The sequence below is a fragment of the Anoplolepis gracilipes genome, chromosome 10, assembly GCF_047496725.1.
Source record: "Anoplolepis gracilipes chromosome 10, ASM4749672v1, whole genome shotgun sequence".
NCBI classification, from domain to species: domain Eukaryota; kingdom Metazoa; phylum Arthropoda; class Insecta; order Hymenoptera; family Formicidae; genus Anoplolepis; species Anoplolepis gracilipes.
Genome location: NC_132979.1, coordinates 11,986,291 through 12,012,362, shown reverse-complemented (window position 1 = coordinate 12,012,362; position 26,072 = coordinate 11,986,291). Strand labels below are relative to the sequence as shown.

At 36.3% G+C, this 26,072-nt stretch overlaps 4 protein-coding genes across 4 annotated transcripts; 2 read left to right on the top strand and 2 right to left on the bottom strand.

Annotated features, from left to right (window-relative positions):
• The first annotated feature begins 3,458 nt into the window (after nucleotides 1-3,458).
• Nucleotides 3,459-5,805, top strand: LOC140670268 (uncharacterized). Its single transcript, XM_072900842.1, has one exon. The coding sequence runs from the start codon at nucleotides 3,679-3,681 to the stop codon at nucleotides 4,795-4,797; it is 1,119 nt and encodes a 372-aa protein (XP_072756943.1). The 5' UTR covers nucleotides 3,459-3,678; the 3' UTR covers nucleotides 4,798-5,805.
• A 91-nt stretch (nucleotides 5,806-5,896) lies between these two features.
• LOC140670267 (uncharacterized) lies at nucleotides 5,897-8,319 on the top strand. The gene has a single exon (XM_072900841.1). The coding sequence runs from the start codon at nucleotides 6,037-6,039 to the stop codon at nucleotides 7,426-7,428; it is 1,392 nt and encodes a 463-aa protein (XP_072756942.1). The 5' UTR covers nucleotides 5,897-6,036; the 3' UTR covers nucleotides 7,429-8,319.
• Nucleotides 8,320-8,401: 82 nt separating this feature from the next.
• On the bottom strand, nucleotides 8,402-11,818 carry LOC140670231 (uncharacterized). Its single transcript, XM_072900804.1, has one exon. The coding sequence runs from the start codon at nucleotides 11,810-11,812 to the stop codon at nucleotides 9,305-9,307; it is 2,508 nt and encodes an 835-aa protein (XP_072756905.1). The 5' UTR covers nucleotides 11,813-11,818; the 3' UTR covers nucleotides 8,402-9,304.
• Nucleotides 11,819-11,914: 96 nt separating this feature from the next.
• Nucleotides 11,915-13,236, bottom strand: LOC140670237 (uncharacterized). The gene has a single exon (XM_072900810.1). It carries the CDS (start codon nucleotides 13,051-13,053, stop codon nucleotides 11,935-11,937), a length of 1,119 nt encoding a protein of 372 aa, XP_072756911.1. The 5' UTR covers nucleotides 13,054-13,236; the 3' UTR covers nucleotides 11,915-11,934.
• Between the last annotated feature and the right edge of the window lie 12,836 nt (nucleotides 13,237-26,072).

Below are 26,072 nucleotides of genomic sequence, written 5' to 3'. Positions count from 1 at the left end.
TACCAAACATCCCCTGATTGAGAGGGGGATGGGGGAGGGGGAGGGGGGGCATACATATGGTTCCGCACGTGGAGGGAGTGTCCTCTCCGAAAGACTGCGGAGGTCTGACGGTGAGAGAGAGGAATGTCAACTGTTATAGATAAAATAATCACCCCACTCTGTTTATTCATAATGTATATTTGCAATAATAGACGTTCGCAAGGCGGTAGAGGGAGACGGTGCGATAGCGTTCGCAAGGCGGTAGAGGGAGACGGTGCGATAGAGAGGGAGACGGTGCGATAGACGTTCGCAACGTGGTAGAGGGAGACGATGCGATAGACGTTCGCAACGTGGTAGAGGGAGACGGTGCGATAGACGTTCGCAACGTGGTAGAGGGAGACGATGCGATAGACGTTCGCAACGTGGTAGAGGGAGACGATGCGATAGACGTTCGCAACGTGGTAGAGGGAGACGATGCGATAGACGTTCTATATAGCGTAGGACAAGGAGAGTATGACGTGGTGTGAGAAGGAAAGCGCTGTATGTGTATGACAAGGGAGTGCATGATGATAGGAAAAGGAGGGCATGATGGTAAGAAAAGGAGAGCATGATGGTAGGAAAAGGAGATATAGGTGCGAGAGAAAAGAATAGAGATGAAGAAGGATAGCGAGAAGGAGAGCGTGTTATGGGGTGCGAGAGAAAGAATAGAGAGGAAGGAGGATAGCGGAGGCGCGATAAGACGGAGGCTAAGGCGTACGCGAGAAAAAGATATTTTTTGTATGTTACGTTTTTTTTTTCTAATATTAAATGTTATCTTATTATCTAATTATATCTAATACATAGGAAGAAGGATGGGATAGATGATGAAGGTGGAAATAAGTAATATATATATATATATAAGTTTAACATAAATTTTTATTTAAAAAGTGTGTATGTGTATACATATAAAGTGTGTGTGTGTGTGTGTGTGCGTTTGTGCATGTATTAAAATTATTATAATATAAAAAGAATTAAAATTGTAATAGAAAATTGAAAAAAATTAAAATATAAAAAGAATTAAAATTATAGTATAAAATTTTAAAAAATTAAAATAATGATCTAGGGTAGCAGCTCTGAAACAGAAAAAACATTTTTTATTAGTACTTTAAAAATATTTTCTAAAATGATAAAAATTATAAATACTTACAATCTATTCGGAGTCTCTCTCTCTCTCTCTCTCATCTGACGACCTGGAGTCCTCCTGCAGAGTTTCGGGGAGCCACGGTTCCTCTGTCTCCCACACCTCATACGGAAGCTCACCAAAGAGTTTCCGCAAACAAAGACGATCCTCGTTAAACTGAGGAGTCACCTCCTCGCGCCTCCGGTTCTCGGGAGTGTCACCCATGCGTAACAATAATAGTTTGTTTTGATTTTTTACACATAAGTCCTCGGTGTATGTGCTACACTTACACAATAATAATAAAAGTTTTTAGAAGTATTTACACAAGTCTTAATTCATGCAAATTGGACACATATTGCATGGTAAAATTTGAAATAATGGAGTTCGACACTCACTACAAAATAAACCGAGTATTAATGCGTACATATTAATCGAGTGTTCACGCACAGCACAAATCTCGTCAAAAAGATACGCCATTCTTATAAAACACGATGTGCAGAAGTATGTGCCATCTGCAGCTGCATAACAAAAATATATGCAGCACATTCGTGTTAGTTCATTATAAGAATTAATATCTGCTAAGTTCAATGCACGATCGATTCTATCTTCGAAAACACTTTCAGCACTTTCATAGTCACTGTCAGCTAAGTGCTGCACTTCATCGTCTAAATCACCCTCTTCGTCAGAAATGTTCATATCAATATCACCATTATTTTCAATAATATCCAAACCAATATTTCCAATATTGGCGTTATTGTCATCATCGTCATCACTAAAAAGTTCTAAAAGCGGCACTTCAATGTCTGAGTCTTCTTCATCGGAATTTATTATAAAATAATTATCACCATTATCTTCTTCCATATTCGGAAGACACGAGCACAATTCATATATTTCCTCGCGACACGAGCACAATTCATATATTTCCTCGCGACACGAGAGTATAGGAAAAACTAACCACGCGTCACGCACATTTATCTCAAATATATACACGAGATCCCATATCTCATCTCTCTCTAAATAGAGTATCTCTTTTTAAATAGACTATGCATATGATCCTATGAGAGGTAAACGTCTTTGTTTGACTGAGACTAAGAGAGCGCGAGGAGGAGGAGGAGGAGGCGTAGAATAAAATAGTGTGAAGAGAAACATTAATGTTAATAATAATTTTTTATTTTTTATTTGTTACAAGTATCATAAAGTATATCATTTATAGCACACGCCAACAATTCGCAATCTACGAGTGATCCGCTATCGAACGCGTCACTCTCGCGAATCGCTTTCACAGCATCATTTACATCAGTAATATTGTTTCGTTGCAAGACGTTACAAAATTGTTTAAATTTTTCATTCACGAAATGTGTATTTTGACACAACCATGAATGCATATGATCGATGCAATCTTCAAAATCGAATAAATGTAATAATGTTTGAGGTTGCATATACAAAGACTTATTAGATAATGTTAATTTAACAATTCTCGATCCGTTTAATGCGATCATTTGGATAGATAGATCACAGATCCATAATGGTTGACTTTCAGTCGATTGTACATGTCGTTCAATGTCTGCACGTTTCTGCATCAATGAGTGCCAGAGTACGATAGGCAATACTAATCGATTACCTCGGTTGTCACCAAGTATCAATTCGACATACGACATAGCTCCAACGCTTATTCCAATCTCCAAATATTTGTAAGATGTCGGGGTTAGGATATACCTTCTTCCAAGTATGCAAACCGCACGACGAGATGAAACGCTATATAAAATATTAAAATATATTAAAAAATAATATTTAGAAAATAATTTTTAGGAAATAATATTTAGAAAATAATTGAAACTTACATGTTCTTTGATTGAATTTCACCGTTCTCAATCGGAATGTAAAAATTCATCTTGCTGGTTTCTTTTGTGGAGCACATTTTTTTTTTAGCACAACCTTATGCACGGACAACTGATGCGATACTAAACTATTGAAAGTACTGCGATCAATCAGTAATATCGCAAAACGTAATGAGGAGGGGAGTATTTGTGACGTAATTTTGCAAGCGCCAATGTAAGGCTGCTAGAAATTATTAAAAATCGCGTCCCCACGTGCTTTCTCGAGCGCCGTGTGTGGCCGCCGTATGATGAAATCTAATCAAATGTATACGACGCTAGAAATATTCGGTTACAAATGTATAGGACAAAGCGTGAGATAAAATTTTTGGCTAAATGATAACATAAACAGACCGTCGACAGTACGGATATTTGCGCTAAAGAATAACGCGCCGCACAGTGGGTGGGCATTATCATGTATATTTAATTTGATTGTAAATAATAAATATAATCCTATGCGGAGAGGATGTCATATTATATTACATTACCACGAAAATATGCGTGAGATAAAGAGACGTGATAATATAGAAATGACGGATGTTTATACGAAAGAATAACGTTTTCGCAATCTGAAAAGAATATAACGATTAGATATAAATCAGAACAGAGAGTCACATCTCGCCATTATTGTCGAAGCTTGCACGAGTGTACCTTATATGTAAAAAAATGGAGCAGGTTTTAACGCAACAATCCACCTTGATAAATTCGGTGGAGGAGTACTTTGCATGGGAGGTGCGATGCGATGATTATATCAAGTCGTTGGAAGAGCAGAGTCGAATTAAACGACCGCGAATATCGATCGGATATCGACAATTGTTGATCGCAAAGATCGCGCGACTCGAAGGACTGAAAAATGCGTTGCGCAAACGTTTCGTACACGCGGGTGCCGGACACAGCGCGCATCAAGCTGCACTATTTTGGCGAGAAATTGATACAGCGTTCGAGAACCGTATATCGACTGGTGCGATAATCAATAGCAATTATATCGAACCTCGCCAGTTTCTCGAAGACGCGAGTGATATCGTGCTCGAACATGTGCGAGACGCTATCGAAACACACTGTAGTGTGAAAGTGAATACTATGTTTAACGGTGAGTTTGTGGCGGGTGAAAAGCACAACGATAAAAGTGTAAGTACAAAAAACTGTGAACTATTTCGTACATCTGATTTACGCGAATGGTACGAGCAACGTGTTATCGAGCCCACTTTAGCATCTCTCGAAGAATTTCAAGAACGTGATAGTGGGTGGGCATTATCGCGTATACATAATTTGACTGTAAATATAAATAAATATAATCCTATGCGTGCGGGATGTCATATTATATTACCGCGAAAGATAATGATGAAGCGAGCGATAGTTAACGTGCGATCCAAAGACAATGCATGTTTCGCATGGGCAGTGACTGCTGCTATGTATCCCGCTGAAAGAAGGGTTGAACGAGAATTATCGTACCCGCGTTACACGGATGTGCTAAATCTTCGAGACATTGAGTTTCCAGTGACTCTTAATCAAATTAAAAAGTTTGAAATTAACAACAATATTTCAATCAATGTGTATACCATCGAAAACGAAAATATTGTTCCTATTCGTCTTTCGGAGCAAAAGAGGGACAAGCACGCCAATTTGCTCTACATTCAAGATGCGCAAGATATCGGACATTTCGCGTGGATCAAGAATTTATCGCGACTCGTGAGTTCGCAACTCAATAAACACAATGGACAAAAATATATCTGCGATCGGTATGTATATTTAATATTATTGATTTTTTTCAAAATAAATATATAATTATTATTTCTATTTTTATAAATGTTAAAATATATATATAATTATTATTTCTTTTTTATAGATGTCTACATTATTTTTATTCGAATGAGAAACTACAGTCACATACTGTAGACTGCGGGAAGATGAACGACTGCGCTATCCGATTACCGAGCGATAAGGATAAGTGGCTCGCTTTTAACAACTATAACAGGAAGGAGCAGGTTCCTTTCGTCGTGTATGCCGACCTGGAATGTGTTTTGAGAAAGACGTACAAAGAAGAAGAAGCAGAAAAAAATTTATACCAGCATCATCAAGTGTTTAGTATCGCTTATTATGTACATTGCTCGTACGATAATTCGTTGTCCGCGTATCATTCTCGTCGCGAAGCCAATTGCGTCGCATGGTTTGCTGAAGAATTAAAAAATTTAGCAACGAGCGTGAAAACAATTTTATCTACAAATCTTCCCATGATAAATTTGACGCGTGAAGAATTGGAAAAGTTTAACAGCGCTACTCAATGTCACATATGTGAGAAACCATTCGTGGAAGACGATACGCGCGTACACGATCATTGCCACCTCACTGGGCGGTACAGAGGTCCCGCGCATTCAAATTGCAATCTAAATTATAAGGAATCCTTTTATATTCCAATTATTTTCCACAATTTATCCGGTTATGATTCACATTTTATAATCGAGGAAATAGCCACAGCGTTCGAAGGAAGAATCGATCTACTTCCGATAACTAAAGAAAAATACGTTTCATTTACGAAAGATGTTAAACTTACGGAAGACAATTGGCGAAATCACATTAAATTACGTTTCATCGATTCTTTTAAATTTCTCACAACAAGTCTCAACAAATTAGCATCTTTTCTCAGTAAAGATAAATTAAAAATTTTACAATCTGAATATCAAAATTTGCGGGTAGAAGACTTTGATCTGTTAACGCGTAAAGGCGTCTTTCCGTACGAATATATCGATTGTGTAGATAAATTGCACGATACATGTTTACCTCCGCGCGAATTATTTTACAGTTCCTTGACAGGTAACACAGTATCTGAGAGCGATTACGCGCACGCTGAGATTGTGTGGAAGCGATTCTCCCATTCGAACGCTAGGCGAATATAGCGATCTGTATTTAAAAATCGATGTTTTGTTGTTAGCAGATGTTTTTGAAAATTTTCGTGACAATTGTATCAAGAGTTACGGGCTCGACCCTGCGCATTATTATACTCTGCCCGGATACACGTGGGATGCCATGTTGAAGCATACAAATATTAAGTTTGAATTGCTCACTGACATCGATATGGTAATGTTTATAGAACGAGGTATACGCGGTGGTTTGAGTCAATGTTCCAACAGATACGCGCATGCTAATAACAAGTACATGCAGTCATACGACCCATTGAAACCGTCATCGTATCTAATGTATTTCGATGTAAATAATTTATACGGATGGGCAATGTGTCAACCTTTGCCTTACGCTAGTTTTCAATGGGTCGACAATATATGCAATTTTGATCTATCATCGATCGCGTCCGATTCGCCTACAGGCTATATCCTCGAAGTCGATCTCGAGTACCCGCGACATCTTCACGACGCGCATACTGACTTACCGTTTTGTCCGACGCGTGACAAACCACCCGGCAAGAGAGAGAACAAGTTGCTCGCGACCTTATACGATAAGAAACGATACGTAATACACTACCGCAATCTGCAGCAATGTACGCGACACGGTCTTCGCGTTACAAAAATTCATCGCATATTACAATTCGCGCAATCTCCATGGTTACGTACATATATTGAATTAAACACGCAATTTAGAACAATGGCTAAAAATGATTTTGAAAAGAATTTATACAAATTAATGAATAATGCAGTTTTCGGCAAAACGATGGAAAATGTGCGCAATCGCGTAGATGTAAAACTTATAACAAAATGGGACGATAGGTACGGCGCAGAGGCGATGATCGCGAAACCAAATTTTCATAGCAGGAGCATTTTTTCGGAAAATTTAATCGCTGTGGAATTGCGTAGACTCGAGGTGAAGTTTTACAAACCAATCTATGTAGGTATGTGTATACTTGATGTATCCAAGATGTGTTTGTACGAATTTCATCACGATTACATGATTCCAATGTATAGAGAAAAATGTAAAGTCATGTACACCGACACGGATAGTCTCATATATCACATTGAGTGCGAAGACGTGTACGAGAATATGAAGCGCGACATCGACAAGTTCGACACGAGCGACTATGCGATAGACAATGCGTACGGTATACCGCTCGTGAATAAAAAGGTACCGGGTCTGATGAAGGATGAAAACAACGGTATGATAATGACAGAATTTGTCGGGCTTAGAGCAAAAATGTACGCGCTAAAAATAGATGGTAAAAAGGATACGAAAAAGGTAAAAGGTGTCAAGAATAGCGTCGTCGCGAAAACGATAACATTTGACGATTACATGCAATGTTTGAACGAAGGAATTGAAATGACGCGACAGCAATCGACTATAAGATCAAAAATGCATAAAGTATATACCATGCGGCAGAAAAAAATTGCTCTAAGTCCACACGATGATAAACGGTATATAATACCTAAAAGTATCGATACGCTACCATGGGGGCATTACAGAATACCGTTGTAAAAAAGAAAAAAAGTGTATATATTTGAATATTATATATATTTATATATGTAAACTTTATATAATATTTGTTATATTTTTACAATACATTATTTTTATGAATCCAAGAATTCCGTGAACTATCGAATCCCAACCATTTCACAAAAACTTCATCCCCTCTCTTCCTCAATATCTTTTCCACAAGATATATATCGGGATTAGCAACGCGTTGCAGTTCGTATTCGTAAAATCCACCGAATTTGTTGATAGGCATTTTTTTTTCAGACGCTTCGTAAAGTGTCACGCGACGCTGATCGACTGATTAGTTTTGTCGATACATCATTCAATTTATAATTTGAATCGATGTTTCAATCGATGTTGATCAATGTTCGTTACATGTTTGTTTAATGTTTATTTGATTGTGTCGTGATTCAATAATCGTTTTATTATAATTATCCGTATGAATGCTGTGTGGAGCGACAGTTGTCTTTTTTATTACTGATTTTTATTATTTCTTTCTTTGCCTATTCTTTATAAAACGTATATAGTTGGATCTAAATTCATTCTGCTAAAGATGCTGAAAAATACTGATGTAGATGAGACGTGATACTCGAGTTAGAAGAAAATGAGAGTTTTTTCTTGTCCATCTCTGTAGTATTATATCGTATTATATTTCAGTACGTGATGCAGTTGCATCTGGTATTACATTTCGATTCACGATATTAAAATAATTAACGTCTTTTAAACAGTACAAATAGTTGATTTTTGTTTATTATAATTGATCATGATACATTTTATGTTGATCGACGTTCGTTTGGTGTACGATAGTGGTTCAAACATAGTTGGATCGATGTTCATCGCGGTTCGATAGATGTTTGTTTGATGTTTATTTGATGTATGATTGTGGTTCGAACATGGTTGGATCGATGTTTGATGTATGATTGTGGTTCGAACATGGTTGGATCGATGTTTCAATTGATGTTGATCAATTGAAACATCGATCCAACCATGTTCGAACCACAATCATACATCAAATAAACATCAAACAAACATCTATCGAACCGCGATGAACATCGATCCAACTATGTTTGAACCACTATCGTACACCAAACGAACGTCGATCAACATAAAATGTATCATGATCAATTATAATAAACAAAAATCAACTATTTGTACTGTTTAAAAGACGTTAATTATTTTAATATCGTGAATCGAAATGTAATACCAGATGCAACTGCATCACGTACTGAAATATAATACGATATAATACTACAGAGATGGACAAGAAAAAACTCTCATTTTCTTCTAACTCGAGTATCACGTCTCATCTACATCAGTATTTTTCAGCATCTTTAGCAGAATGAATTTAGATCCAACTATATACGTTTTATAAAGAATAGGCAAAGAAAGAAATAATAAAAATCAGTAATAAAAAAGACAACTGTCGCTCCACACAGCATTCATACGGATAATTATAATAAAACGATTATTGAATCACGACACAATCAAATAAACATTAAACAAACATGTAACGAACATTGATCAACATCGATTGAAACATCGATTCAAATTATAAATTGAATGATGTATCGACAAAACTAATCAGTCGATCAGCGTCGCGTGACACTTTACGAAGCGTCTGAAAAAAAAATGCCTATCAACAAATTCGGTGGATTTTACGAATACGAACTGCAACGCGTTGCTAATCCCGATATATATCTTGTGGAAAAGATATTGAGGAAGAGAGGGGATGAAGTTTTTGTGAAATGGTTGGGATTCGATAGTTCACGGAATTCTTGGATTCATAAAAATAATGTATTGTAAAAATATAACAAATATTATATAAAGTTTACATATATAAATATATATAATATTCAAATATATACACTTTTTTTCTTTTTTACAACGGTATTCTGTAATGCCCCCATGGTAGCGTATCGATACTTTTAGGTATTATATACCGTTTATCATCGTGTGGACTTAGAGCAATTTTTTTCTGCCGCATGGTATATACTTTATGCATTTTTGATCTTATAGTCGATTGCTGTCGCGTCATTTCAATTCCTTCGTTCAAACATTGCATGTAATCGTCAAATGTTATCGTTTTCGCGACGACGCTATTCTTGACACCTTTTACCTTTTTCGTATCCTTTTTACCATCTATTTTTAGCGCGTACATTTTTGCTCTAAGCCCGACAAATTCTGTCATTATCATACCGTTGTTTTCATCCTTCATCAGACCCGGTACCTTTTTATTCACGAGCGGTATACCGTACGCATTGTCTATCGCATAGTCGCTCGTGTCGAACTTGTCGATGTCGCGCTTCATATTCTCGTACACGTCTTCGCACTCAATGTGATATATGAGACTATCCGTGTCGGTGTACATGACTTTACATTTTTCTCTATACATTGGAATCATGTAATCGTGATGAAATTCGTACAAACACATCTTGGATACATCAAGTATACACATACCTACATAGATTGGTTTGTAAAACTTCACCTCGAGTCTACGCAATTCCACAGCGATTAAATTTTCCGAAAAAATGCTCCTGCTATGAAAATTTGGTTTCGCGATCATCGCCTCTGCGCCGTACCTATCGTCCCATTTTGTTATAAGTTTTACATCTACGCGATTGCGCACATTTTCCATCGTTTTGCCGAAAACTGCATTATTCATTAATTTGTATAAATTCTTTTCAAAATCATTTTTAGCCATTGTTCTAAATTGCGTGTTTAATTCAATATATGTACGTAACCATGGAGATTGCGCGAATTGTAATATGCGATGAATTTTTGTAACGCGAAGACCGTGTCGCGTACATTGCTGCAGATTGCGGTAGTGTATTACGTATCGTTTCTTATCGTATAAGGTCGCGAGCAACTTGTTCTCTCTCTTGCCGGGTGGTTTGTCACGCGTCGGACAAAACGGTAAGTCAGTATGCGCGTCGTGAAGATGTCGCGGGTACTCGAGATCGACTTCGAGGATATAGCCTGTAGGCGAATCGGACGCGATCGATGATAGATCAAAATTGCATATATTGTCGACCCATTGAAAACTAGCGTAAGGCAAAGGTTGACACATTGCCCATCCGTATAAATTATTTACATCGAAATACATTAGATACGATGACGGTTTCAATGGGTCGTATGACTGCATGTACTTGTTATTAGCATGCGCGTATCTGTTGGAACATTGACTCAAACCACCGCGTATACCTCGTTCTATAAACATTACCATATCGATGTCAGTGAGCAATTCAAACTTAATATTTGTATGCTTCAACATGGCATCCCACGTGTATCCGGGCAGAGTATAATAATGCGCAGGGTCGAGCCCGTAACTCTTGATACAATTGTCACGAAAATTTTCAAAAACATCTGCTAACAACAAAACATCGATTTTTAAATACAGATCGCTATATTCGCCTAGCGTTCGAATGGAGAATCGCTTCCACACAATCTCAGCGTGCGCGTAATCGCTCTCAGATACTGTGTTACCTGTCAAGGAACTGTAAAATAATTCGCGCGGAGGTAAACATGTATCGTGCAATTTATCTACACAATCGATATATTCGTACGGAAAGACGCCTTTACGCGTTAACAGATCAAAGTCTTCTACCCGCAAATTTTGATATTCAGATTGTAAAATTTTTAATTTATCTTTACTGAGAAAAGATGCTAATTTGTTGAGACTTGTTGTGAGAAATTTAAAAGAATCGATGAAACGTAATTTAATGTGATTTCGCCAATTGTCTTCCGTAAGTTTAACATCTTTCGTAAATGAAACGTATTTTTCTTTAGTTATCGGAAGTAGATCGATTCTTCCTTCGAACGCTGTGGCTATTTCCTCGATTATAAAATGTGAATCATAACCGGATAAATTGTGGAAAATAATTGGAATATAAAAGGATTCCTTATAATTTAGATTGCAATTTGAATGCGCGGGACCTCTGTACCGCCCAGTGAGGTGGCAATGATCGTGTACGCGCGTATCGTCTTCCACGAATGGTTTCTCACATATGTGACATTGAGTAGCGCTGTTAAACTTTTCCAATTCTTCACGCGTCAAATTTATCATGGGAAGATTTGTAGATAAAATTGTTTTCACGCTCGTTGCTAAATTTTTTAATTCTTCAGCAAACCATGCGACGCAATTGGCTTCGCGACGAGAATGATACGCGGACAACGAATTATCGTACGAGCAATGTACATAATAAGCGATACTAAACACTTGATGATGCTGGTATAAATTTTTTTCTGCTTCTTCTTCTTTGTACGTCTTTCTCAAAACACATTCCAGGTCGGCATACACGACGAAAGGAACCTGCTCCTTCCTGTTATAGTTGTTAAAAGCGAGCCACTTATCCTTATCGCTCGGTAATCGGATAGCGCAGTCGTTCATCTTCCCGCAGTCTACAGTATGTGACTGTAGTTTCTCATTCGAATAAAAATAATGTAGACATCTATAAAAAAGAAATAATAATTATATATATATTTTAACATTTATAAAAATAGAAATAATAATTATATATTTATTTTGAAAAAAATCAATAATATTAAATATACATACCGATCGCAGATATATTTTTGTCCATTGTGTTTATTGAGTTGCGAACTCACGAGTCGCGATAAATTCTTGATCCACGCGAAATGTCCGATATCTTGCGCATCTTGAATGTAGAGCAAATTGGCGTGCTTGTCCCTCTTTTGCTCCGAAAGACGAATAGGAACAATATTTTCGTTTTCGATGGTATACACATTGATTGAAATATTGTTGTTAATTTCAAACTTTTTAATTTGATTAAGAGTCACTGGAAACTCAATGTCTCGAAGATTTAGCACATCCGTGTAACGCGGGTACGATAATTCTCGTTCAACCCTTCTTTCAGCGGGATACATAGCAGCAGTCACTGCCCATGCGAAACATGCATTGTCTTTGGATCGCACGTTAACTATCGCTCGCTTCATCATTATCTTTCGCGGTAATATAATATGACATCCCGCACGCATAGGATTATATTTATTTATATTTACAGTCAAATTATGTATACGCGATAATGCCCACCCACTATCACGTTCTTGAAATTCTTCGAGAGATGCTAAAGTGGGCTCGATAACACGTTGCTCGTACCATTCGCGTAAATCAGATGTACGAAATAGTTCACAGTTTTTTGTACTTACACTTTTATCGTTGTGCTTTTCACCCGCCACAAACTCACCGTTAAACATAGTATTCACTTTCACACTACAGTGTGTTTCGATAGCGTCTCGCACATGTTCGAGCACGATATCACTCGCGTCTTCGAGAAACTGGCGAGGTTCGATATAATTGCTATTGATTATCGCACCAGTCGATATACGGTTCTCGAACGCTGTATCAATTTCTCGCCAAAATAGTGCAGCTTGATGCGCGCTGTGTCCGGCACCCGCGTGTACGAAACGTTTGCGCAACGCATTTTTCAGTCCTTCGAGTCGCGCGATCTTTGCGATCAACAATTGTCGATATCCGATCGATATTCGCGGTCGTTTAATTCGACTCTGCTCTTCCAACGACTTGATATAATCATCGCATCGCACCTCCCATGCAAAGTACTCCTCCACCGAATTTATCAAGGTGGATTGTTGCGTTAAAACCTGCTCCATTTTTTTACATATAAGGTACACTCGTGCAAGCTTCGACAATAATGGCGAGATGTGACTCTCTGTTCTGATTTATATCTAATCGTTATATTCTTTTCAGATTGCGAAAACGTTATTCTTTCGTATAAACATCCGTCATTTCTATATTATCACGTCTCTTTATCTCACGCATATTTTCGTGGTAATGTAATATAATATGACATCCTCTCCGCATAGGATTATATTTATTATTTACAATCAAATTAAATATACATGATAATGCCCACCCACTGTGCGGCGCGTTATTCTTTAGCGCAAATATCCGTACTGTCGACGGTCTGTTTATGTTATCATTTAGCCAAAAATTTTATCTCACGCTTTGTCCTATACATTTGTAACCGAATATTTCTAGCGTCGTATACATTTGATTAGATTTCATCATACGGCGGCCACACACGGCGCTCGAGAAAGCACGTGGGGACGCGATTTTTAATAATTTCTAGCAGCCTTACATTGGCGCTTGCAAAATTACGTCACAAATACTCCCCTCCTCATTACGTTTTGCGATATTACTGATTGATCGCAGTACTTTCAATAGTTTAGTATCGCATCAGTTGTCCGTGCATAAGGTTGTGCTAAAAAAAAAATGTGCTCCACAAAAGAAACCAGCAAGATGAATTTTTACATTCCGATTGAGAACGGTGAAATTCAATCAAAGAACATGTAAGTTTCAATTATTTTCTAAATATTATTTCCTAAAAATTATTTTCTAAATATTATTTTTTAATATATTTTAATATTTTATATAGCGTTTCATCTCGTCGTGCGGTTTGCATACTTGGAAGAAGGTATATCCTAACCCCGACATCTTACAAATATTTGGAGATTGGAATAAGCGTTGGAGCTATGTCGTATGTCGAATTGATACTTGGTGACAACCGAGGTAATCGATTAGTATTGCCTATCGTACTCTGGCACTCATTGATGCAGAAACGTGCAGACATTGAACGACATGTACAATCGACTGAAAGTCAACCATTATGGATCTGTGATCTATCTATCCAAATGATCGCATTAAACGGATCGAGAATTGTTAAATTAACATTATCTAATAAGTCTTTGTATATGCAACCTCAAACATTATTACATTTATTCGATTTTGAAGATTGCATCGATCATATGCATTCATGGTTGTGTCAAAATACACATTTCGTGAATGAAAAATTTAAACAATTTTGTAACGTCTTGCAACGAAACAATATTACTGATGTAAATGATGCTGTGAAAGCGATTCGCGAGAGTGACGCGTTCGATAGCGGATCACTCGTAGATTGCGAATTGTTGGCGTGTGCTATAAATGATATACTTTATGATACTTGTAACAAATAAAAAATAAAAAATTATTATTAACATTAATGTTTCTCTTCACACTATTTTATTCTACGCCTCCTCCTCCTCCTCCTCGCGCTCTCTTAGTCTCAGTCAAACAAAGACGTTTACCTCTCATAGGATCATATGCATAGTCTATTTAAAAAGAGATACTCTATTTAGAGAGAGATGAGATATGGGATCTCGTGTATATATTTGAGATAAATGTGCGTGACGCGTGGTTAGTTTTTCCTATACTCTCGTGTCGCGAGGAAATATATGAATTGTGCTCGTGTCGCGAGGAAATATATGAATTGTGCTCGTGTCTTCCGAATATGGAAGAAGATAATGGTGATAATTATTTTATAATAAATTCCGATGAAGAAGACTCAGACATTGAAGTGCCGCTTTTAGAACTTTTTAGTGATGACGATGATGACAATAACGCCAATATTGGAAATATTGGTTTGGATATTATTGAAAATAATGGTGATATTGATATGAACATTTCTGACGAAGAGGGTGATTTAGACGATGAAGTGCAGCACTTAGCTGACAGTGACTATGAAAGTGCTGAAAGTGTTTTCGAAGATAGAATCGATCGTGCATTGAACTTAGCAGATATTAATTCTTATAATGAACTAACACGAATGTGCTGCATATATTTTTGTTATGCAGCTGCAGATGGCACATACTTCTGCACATCGTGTTTTATAAGAATGGCGTATCTTTTTGACGAGATTTGTGCTGTGCGTGAACACTCGATTAATATGTACGCATTAATACTCGGTTTATTTTGTAGTGAGTGTCGAACTCCATTATTTCAAATTTTACCATGCAATATGTGTCCAATTTGCATGAATTAAGACTTGTGTAAATACTTCTAAAAACTTTTATTATTATTGTGTAAGTGTAGCACATACACCGAGGACTTATGTGTAAAAAATCAAAACAAACTATTATTGTTACGCATGGGTGACACTCCCGAGAACCGGAGGCGCGAGGAGGTGACTCCTCAGTTTAACGAGGATCGTCTTTGTTTGCGGAAACTCTTTGGTGAGCTTCCGTATGAGGTGTGGGAGACAGAGGAACCGTGGCTCCCCGAAACTCTGCAGGAGGACTCCAGGTCGTCAGATGAGAGAGAGAGAGAGAGAGACTCCGAATAGATTGTAAGTATTTATAATTTTTATCATTTTAGAAAATATTTTTAAAGTACTAATAAAAAATGTTTTTTCTGTTTCAGAGCTGCTACCCTAGATCATTATTTTAATTTTTTAAAATTTTATACTATAATTTTAATTCTTTTTATATTTTAATTTTTTTCAATTTTCTATTACAATTTTAATTCTTTTTATATTATAATAATTTTAATACATGCACAAACGCACACACACACACACACACACTTTATATGTATACACATACACACTTTTTAAATAAAAATTTATGTTAAACTTATATATATATATATATTACTTATTTCCACCTTCATCATCTATCCCATCCTTCTTCCTATGTATTAGATATAATTAGATAATAAGATAACATTTAATATTAGAAAAAAAAAACGTAACATACAAAAAATATCTTTTTCTCGCGTACGCCTTAGCCTCCGTCTTATCGCGCCTCCGCTATCCTCCTTCCTCTCTATTCTTTCTCTCGCACCCCATAACACGCTCTCCTTCTCGCTATCCTTCTTCATCTCTATTCTTTTCTCTCGCACCTATATCTCCTTTTCCTACCATCATGCTCTCCTTTTCTTACCATCATGCCCTCCTTTTCCTATCATCATGCACTCCCTTGTCATACACATACAGCGCTTTCCTTCTCACACCACGTCATACTCTCCTTGTCCTACGCTATATAGAACGTCTATCGCATCGTCTCCCTCTACCACGTTGCGAACGTCTATCGCATCGTCTCCCTCTACCACGTTGCGAACGTCTATCGCATCGTCTCCCTCTACCACGTTGCGAACGTCTATCGCACCGTCTCCCTCTACCACGTTGCGAACGTCTATCGCATCGTCTCCCTCTACCACGTTGCGAACGTCTATCGCACCGTCTCCCTCTACCACGTTGCGAACGCTATCGCACCGTCTCCCTCTACCGCCTTGCGAACGCTATCGCACCGTCTCCCTCTACCGCCTTGCGAACGTCTATTATTGCAAATATACATTATGAATAAACAGAGTGGGGTGATTATTTTATCTATAACAGTTGACATTCCTCTCTCTCACCGTCAGACCTCCGCAGTCTTTCGGAGAGGACACTCCCTCCACGTGCGGAACCATATGTATGCCCCCCCGCCCCCCCCCCCATCCCCCTCTCAATCAGGGGATGTTTGGTACCACCCTCCCCCCTTAATCTGGGGGGTGGGGCATTTGGTACCTCCCCCTTCCCCCGCAGTCTAGGGGGACATTTGCCCCGTCCCCCGCGATTGAGGGGGACTACCCCCCTCCCCCTCCCCCGTCAGTGCGGGGGGTGACGAGGTACCTCGCCTCGTCCCCCCCGCTTACCTCACCCCCCTCATATCCCTGGATTAGAACTCTCTATATATATCTACTATCTTCCTAACGGTTCATGGGTCGGAAAATTGAGGGAAATAAAAAAGATAAGGTTTATTGGTTTTAATTTAGGCGTTATTTGTTGTAAGTTGTATGGTTTAGGTTAGTTGTATGGTTAACGGAAATCATAAATGTTTAGGAATGCGAGTTGCGGCACGTAACAGCATTCCAGAGTTCGGCGTAAACGCGATACACTTCAAGCAATTTTTAATATGTTTTTCGACTTTTGATCTCATTTCGGGGAACCAATAACTATTTAGGATATTTTTTACGTTTTTTTCGGTGCCGACGTGGCTCATTTTGTTATGATATTTATAGATAATACTCGATTCTAATGCGGTCGGGAATAAAATTTTATTTTGATGCTTCTGATAAATGAGTCCGTTCCTCATTTCAAACAATTTACTTTCCGTATGTTGAAGATCTTCCCGAATTTTTGAAATTATAGGGTCATTGTTCTAACATAGCGCAAGATTCCTATAAAAGGAGTTGTCTTCGAGGACTAATATTTGGCGGCTTGGCGTGTCTACGTGTAGCACGCGGGAACTTGATCCATGCTCTAAAGTATAATCAAAATTTTGCATTTCTAGCACCCATCAAGCTATGCGCAGATTAGTTTCTTTCTTGTTTAGCGTTAGAGTCAATGCTTGATAATCAGTGATTATTTTGAATTTGAGCCCGAGCAGATACGTTCGAAATCGGCGAAGCGCGTAAATTATCGCCAGTTTCTAGTTCGTAACTGTAATATTTAGATTCAATGTCAGTTATTTGTTTGGAAAAATAAAACACGGGATGTAAATTTCGATCTGCTTTTTTTTGCGTTAAAATCGCGCCAAATCCTAATGTACTTACATCACAATGTAGCTCGGTTTCGTGTTGTGGAGAATATATTCTCAAAATGGGAGCGTTTATTAGTTTGGTTTTTAAGCGTTTTGAAAACTTGCCGTTCCGTTTCTCCAAACCGAAATTCTACGTTTTTTTTAATGGTATCATGTAGAGGCTTAGCTATAAACTGAAAAATTTTCTACGAACTTTCCGAAATAAGAACACAGCCCTAAGAAACTTTGTATGTCTCGAATGTTTTGGGGGGACAAGAAATCTTTTAACTGCTTCGATCTCTTGATTCGTTGGACGGATACCTTCGTTAGTTATGGTGTAACCTAAATAATCTAGTTTTGTTTGAAAAAATCAGCACTTATCCAAATGTAATTTTAAGACATTAGCGACAAGCAGCTTAAAAACTTTACTTACAAGGGAACGGTCGGAAGTGTCCCTCACTGATTTTAATGAGCTTTGGATATGTTGTAGAACATTAAAAAATATTAGACTCATATTTTTTTTTGCTGCGTATCTCAACGTTTAGGAGTTGAAACAACCCTTCGAAGAATAACGAATTTTTCCTTTTTAGCGAATATCTTTGAAAATATATGACATATGAAAAAATATTTTATACAAAAATTTTATGGTATTTTATACTCTTTACAATAGTATAATTTTAATTTTTAAAAATGTAAAATTTTTTAATTTACCCTATGCACAAGCTTGTGCGTTGCCGTGTATTAGGCTATCACACACAAATTACATAAGTTACATATTATAGACAGAGATCTAGTTTCCACCGAGTGCTTAACCTGGTTTCAATTCGGAGCGAAACGAGATTGAAATCGGTAGAAACTCATCTATCATAATTGCACTTAGTACGCTCTTACTTTGGTAAATATGCATAAAAGGTTACACATCATCGATTTTATTTCTACTTAGATATATTGTAGGGGGAGGTGGTCTGAGTAATTTCCCGCAAAAAGTAAGTGGAGAACGACATTGGTTTAGGAGATATAACTAATTAAAGTTTCATAATTTTAATGCTGTTCCTTAGGTTTTATACAACCAGTTTGTTTACGTCCTACTGATCTATTTGACATCGAAAAAATTTTTATTTACATTAAAACTCATCCTTCATTATTATATACAAAAGTAACGTTGTGCAATGCTTGATTGAATACTTTTAAATCTAAAATTATATATATATATACATATGAATATATATATATTTTTTAAGATTTCAATAAGGATCTCCTGGATAATACAATTTTATTAGTGTCTTTATTGACTTATTTATATAAAAATTGTAAATTGTATATGAAAATCAGACCGATTGAATGTGGTCTAATTAAAGACTAATAATAGTCACGATATCCAATCCATTTCACTCTATCAGGATTTTTTCTGGGAGTGTATCATTGTTATATGTCCAGAATTAGCTTAAAATAGAAAAACAGGAAACCCATGCTTCCTGTTAAACCTTGTCGTTCAACACTTATGTCAAGAATACTGTGTACTGGTCCTAGGTCTACTATTTTAAATGTTGACTTTAGCTTAGATTTTATAGCTTCTAATTTTTCAATTTTCTTCGATGCTTATATCAGATCATCGACATAGATTAACATGATTCGATCGACCTTCACCAAATATATACAGACATAGATCGGCCGATGTACGTTTGTTTCCGTTATTTGTTATATATCTTATATTTCCGTTTCCAATTGGTCCTTCGAAGAAATCTTCTCTATCGAACATTAATTATAAATTAGGCCTCAAAAGAATTCACAGAGCTAAATAACTATTGATTGGTCTCGAATGTGATTCGATTATAGTTAATTGAGAAGAAAATATTAAACCTGTTTTCTCAATAAGGTTTTTAAATTCTTTTTCTCATTCCTATTCGACTTTCTAATACAATAACATCATTTTGAAACCAAATTCACTTCAACACCTAAAGTTCTTACCGGCACAGTTTTCTAATTTCTTTATTTAAATCAAACGTGAAGCAATTAATTCTATACTATATATCTTTTGAGCAATAAATTAGCTTTTATAATAAACAATAAATTTGCTTTTTCTCTTCAGATTTTTTATTATGATTCTCCTTTAAATTTTCTTTTCCGTTATTTTGTTTTTCTTTAATATTTTGTTATTCCACATTTGATGTTTATATTTCATTTGAGGTATTTTTCTTTAACGTACTATTTTCAATTTCTCTTTTCCTTATTTGTTCGCTGCATCTCTGTAAAAAATTAAAAAAATTTTTAAATTATTTTATACACTTTAATTTATAAATTTAACTTTTAAAAGCGACTTTGTGTTTCGGTCACGATTCTAAAGCGGACTGACTTAGATTTCTCCTCGCAAATCTCTAGCATTGATAGTGAAAAATAATATATAGTTATATAATTATATATTTTAGCATATATAATTCCAGTAATATCAAGTTGTTAAATTAATTTTAAATAAAACTAAACGAAATTGTACTGAGAAAACATTTCCGGAACCTACATTTTAATGCCGGTTCCGAACAGCCTTGATAGAAGAAGTTTGTGGCAAGATACTCTCGGTGGGTTGCCATTGCCTTCCGAGAGGTGATGATCAAATAAAATCGAACAAATTCGATGTTTCTGATCGGATTTGAACTCGGGATCTTAGGCACAGAGAGCAGACGCACAACTCACCGTGCCAGAATCGCGCATATACCTCTTTTAATGATATAAAATTATTTACATACGTATATGTATGTACCTATTTGTTTAAGTATGTATACATAATATATTATATTAATTCAAATTATATGAATTAAATAATGCAAACATTAATATATGAACTTAATATTCCAACGTTTTAAATCGAAACATATTCATCACGAAATATGTCATCTTTAAGTGACAGAGTCCGTAGCGGAGAAATTTTTATGAAACAAGTCGGTGGGTGCTGGAACTGTCTCCCTTAGATGACAAAGTCCGCACTGGCGATGTTTTTATGAAGCAAGCTGGTGGGTGCTGGGATTGTCATCTTTGGATAGCAGAGTCCGCACCGGCGATGTTTTTATGAAACAAGTTGGTGGGTGCTGGGCCTGTCATCTTTAAGTGATAGAGTCCGTATCGGAAAAATTTTTATGAAACAAGTCGGTAGGTGCTGGGACTGTCTCCCTTAGATGACAAAGTCCGCACTGGCGATGTTTTTATGAAACAAGCTGGTGGGTGCTGGGATTGTCTCCCTTAGATGACAAAGTCCGCACTGGCGATGTTTTTACGAAGCAAGCTGGTAGATGCTGGGATTGTCATCTTTAAGTGACAAAGAGCGTATCGGAGAAATTTTTATGAAACAGGTCGGTGGCTGCTGGGACTGTCTCCCTTAGATGACAAAGTCCGCACTGGCGATGTTTTTATGAAGCAAGCTGGTGGGTGCTGGGATTGTCACCTTTGGATAGCAGAGTCCGCACCGGCGATGTTTTTATGAAACAAGTTGGTGGGTGCTGGGCCTGTCATCTTTAAGTGATAGAGTCCGTATCGGAGAAATTTTTATGAAACAAGTCGGTAGGTGCTGGGACTGTCTCCCTTAGATGACAAAGTCCGCACTGGCGATGTTTTTATGAAACAAGCTGGTGGGTGCTGGGATTGTCTCCCTTAGATGACAAAGTCCGCACTGGCGATGTTTTTACGAAGCAAGCTGGTAGATGCTGGGATTGTCATCTTTAAGTGACAAAGACCGTATCGGAGAAATTTTTATGAAACAGGTCGGTGGCTGCTGGGACTGTCTCCCTTAGATGATAAAGTCCGCACTGGCGACGTTTTTATGAAATAAGCTTGTGAGTGCTGGGATTGTCACCTTTGGATAGCAGAGTCCGCATCGGCGATGTTTTCATGAAATAAGCAGATGGGTGCTGGGACTGTCATCTTTAAGTAACAGAGTCCGTATCGGAGAAATTTTTATGAAACAAGTCGGTGGGTGCTGGGATTGTCATCTTTGGATAGCAGAGTCCGCACCGGCAATGTTTTTATAAAACAACTAGATAGGTGTTGAGATTATCACTCTTGAGTGACAAAGTCCGCACCGGCGATGTTTTTATAAAACAAATAGGTGGGTGTTGTAATTATCATCTTTAAGTAACAGAGTCCGTATCGGAGAAATTTTTATGAAACAAGTCGGTGGGTGCTGGGACTGTTTCCCTTACATGACAAAGTCCGCACTGGTGATGTTTTTATGAAACAAATTGGTGGGTGCTGGGATTGTCATCTTTGGATAGCAGAGTCCGTATCGGCGATGTTTTTATAAAATAACTAGATGGTTGTTGAGATTATCACACTTAAGTGACAAAGTCCGCACCGGCGATGTTTTTATAGAACAAGTAGATGAGTATTGAAATTATTACCCTTAAGTGACAAAGTCTGCACCGGCGATATTTCTATAAAACAAATAGGTGGGTGTTGTAATTATCATCTTTAAGTGGCAGAGTCCGTACCAATGTTTTTATAAAATAAACTTTATATATACAGGGTGTCCCAGAATTCGCGGACACGGAATTCACAACGTGATTGTCCGTGCCAAAAGTGGCAACTTTTTCCTCAGCAAAAATGTCGAGAAAAGTTATCATTTTTTGCTAGTTTTCAAATTTTGCTATTATATAGCTCTGTAACTAAGTCTTAAATAAAAATTTTAGTAAAGTAAATTTTACCTAAAATTAACTGCAGAATATAATTATGTTAATCTTTTAATTCTACAAAGTTTGGTTTGCGAAAAATCCGTCTTTTTCAATTTCTTATAACTGGAAAATTATTGATCCCTCGATATTTTTGCTGAAGAAAAAATTGCTTCTTTTGACATGGATAATCATGTTGTGTATTCCGTGTTCGTGAATTCTGGGACATCTTGTATATGGCTTATTAATAAATTTAAAAACTTTACGATCACTGAACGTAGTGTCACTACCTCTTCTGTACTTGTCAACATTTTTTATATACTATACATATACTATTGGCTATTTTTTTAAATTCTATAATTTTATCAAAATATTTATTCTTTAATTGCGAGATCTCAAAATATATCGCCAATTAGCATTTTGTAAATATGTTTCGATTTGAAACGTTGGAATATTAAGTTCATATATTAAGGTTTGCATCAATTAATTCATATAATTTGAATTAATATAATATATTATGTATACATACTAAAACAAATAGGTACATACATATACGTATGTAAATAATTTTATATCATTAAAAGAGGTATATTTTCATCATTATATAGGTATACTTGAATATTGTTATTTGCTTTCTTATTTACGCTTATTTTTTTACTATTATTTTTTATCACTATTGCTTTAATACAATTTTTAGGAATATTAATAAGTAATATAATAAATCTGAATTAATTTTAAATAATACTAAACGAAATGTCTTTTCACAGTACAGTTTCTTTAGTTTTTTTAGTTTTATTTAAAATTAATTCAAGGACTTAATATTTCTGCGAATTGTATGTGCTAAAATATATAAATATAATTCTTATATAACTATACTGTAATTATTTTAATAACAATTACATAACAATAAAATAATTTATATTACAATTATAACAATTAACATTTCAACAATTTATATAACTGTTATAATCTTTGGGTTAGTATATGTTATATTTATATATAACTTATATAACTTATATACTACACGTTATATTTATCATATACCTACAATATCCGTTGAGTGCGAAATTACAACTAACGCAGATGTAACATGTAATATAAGAGATTGTAATATATCTGTAAAAGGTAAGTGAACGAACGAATGTGTGCGTATGAGAGAGAGAGAGAGAGAGAGAGAGAGAGAGAGAGAGAGAGAGAGAGAGAGAGAATTGTGTGTGTATAACAGGAGACCGTGCGTAATCATCGCATGTATTTGATCGAAAGAAGGGCCCCGTAATCACAGTGTCGCATGGTGAGTTGCGCCGCCCCTGTCTACCTTCCGTACTTGTCCCGTGATTCGTTAACTATTTTCTTTTATAATTTAAAAACTAAGCTTCGGACAAAATTTTCATAAAGGAAAAATCGTCTCAGAATAAACTCAGGAATATGTCCTTGCAAGTACACCTGGGTTGTTCTGAATCACCTTGTATATCCATGGTATGAGAAAACATTCCGCATTTCCTGATTATTCGATCGATTTCAACTTTGCATTGTATTACTTGTACAAATTCGAATTCATTGATTTGTAGTAAATGAAGATATATTTGATCTTGACTAACTTTTTGTAATGGAATGTCACATTCGCCGATAGTTAATAGCGATAAAGTAGTTAAATTTGTTGCAGGAAATCCACAATTGTAGCCTATAATTCCGTGTGTTTGATAAAATTTGATCATTAACATTGTTATTACTACGATAATCCTCTTAATTCTGGAATTCATCTGAAAGTGCATATAATTAATTAATATTTGGTCTAATGTATGAAGTTCGTAAACGGTTTGGATGTACAATTAGACTATTTTTCTTTATTCTAATTTTTATGTTATTCTTATTTAAGATTTTTAAAACTTCGTGAGGTCCAGTATATTGATTTTCGAATTTACCTGGTTCCTCCCAGAATATGAAATTGATCCTGACTGTCCGTTATTAATTTTATTACGCTGTCCTTTTCGGTTTTGGTCAAATGTTTTAATCTTAGTGATTCTTTAATTTCAGTGAGTCGATCTCTGGTCTTTTCTTCAGAGATTATTAACCATTTTTCAACTCCGTTTAGTTAAGTTTCTCTTTGTTTTGGTTTGCGCTTGGCCTTTGAGTTTTCTATAATTTTTTTAGATTGATTCAATAAGAAAGAAGAAACTTTCGAAGACGGTTTATTTTTGCATTTAATATTTAAAGGGCTATTAACATTATTTATGTTATATCTTTGAGCCCTTTTTAAGAGTTCTTCAATAGTAACGTGAGAGTTTTTTGATGTGTTATCATTCTTATTTGTAGATGATCCAACCTGAGGAAATTTGAGGTCCGAAAAGGATAAAGGACTCTCTTCCTTACTTGAATTAGAATTTGTTGCATTACGTAGTAAAGTTTGGTAACTTCCCTTCTCATAATCGACAGAGCTAAGGTTTTCTGTCGAGATTTGGAAACTTCCCTTTGAAACCCTAAAATCATCCCCTTCTTAGGAGGTTTGGTAATGGAATAAAAATGAAATATTGACAATCCGTTAATTTACTGGATATATGCAGAATCGAACATTCACTTAATTGCAACATACATCTATGATTGTAAATGCAACCTGATTTTAGAGACTAAAGATATAAAAACACATTTCCTTTATTTAGTAATTAATAAGATAAATCTTTACTTGTACAATTATGTTGAAGGAATAATCTGTATTTTAAAACAAAAAATGCATTTTTCGAAAGCAAATGCATTTAAATGTTCAAAAAATAGTTAATATTCATTCGAATATTCCTTTTAAGAATAAACTTATAGCGCTTAGTAATTCTGCACAACCATATCTCCCGACGAAATGTCTAATACCTGACATAAAAGAATTTCAATCCTAAGTTATTAATATTAATTTTTGAATGAAGTAACGATAACTACAAACAGCATCATTCTAAACATCCTATAGTCGGTTCCCATTGACGAGTGCAAGAAGTACAACCATCACTACATATATCATCTCCGTGAGCTATCAGACATGTTTGAACAATAATCTTGACAAATTCATCAAATTCTACGTAGAAACGTATGAACGGTATTACGAAATACAAAATTTAATAACTCCGTCCACAACGTACACTTCGAAATTTGCATTAACTGCAAATATAAATTATGGGTAAACAGAGGAGGGATAAATCTACCTATAAAAGTTGACAATTCTCTCTCTTACCACCAGACCTCCGGAATCTGCCGGAGAGGACACTTCTTCCACTACCCTCCACCTGCAAAACCATCTCTACCCCCCTTCCCCCTCCACCCGCGGACACTTCGATACCTCTCCCCCCTCCACCCGCGGACACATCGGTACCGCGGGCGGTTCCCACCGTTAACCTCATCCCCCTCAGATCCCGGAGTTAGAACTCTCTGTAGCTATACACAGCATGCACACATGCATGTATATATACGACATACACACGTATACACATATGCGTGCGTTTATATATATACGTACACAAATCGAACATAAAAGTCACCGCGGACTATGCGGCGTATAACAAGAGTATCCGTAGTCATTGTGATCCAAAATTGTATAGATCTCTTGTCTCTTATGGCGACTCGTTTAATGTAACGTGCGCCAATAACGGACCAATTTTA

Bases quoted from the DNA above. Each gene is read 5' to 3' on its own strand.
- LOC140670268 (XM_072900842.1), top strand. From the start codon at position 3,679: ATGGAGCAGGTTTTAACGCAACAATCCACCTTGATAAATTCGGTGGAG.
- LOC140670267 (XM_072900841.1), top strand. From the start codon at position 6,037: ATGTTGAAGCATACAAATATTAAGTTTGAATTGCTCACTGACATCGAT.
- LOC140670231 (XM_072900804.1), bottom strand. From the start codon at position 11,812: ATGAACGACTGCGCTATCCGATTACCGAGCGATAAGGATAAGTGGCTC.
- LOC140670237 (XM_072900810.1), bottom strand. From the start codon at position 13,053: ATGGAGCAGGTTTTAACGCAACAATCCACCTTGATAAATTCGGTGGAG.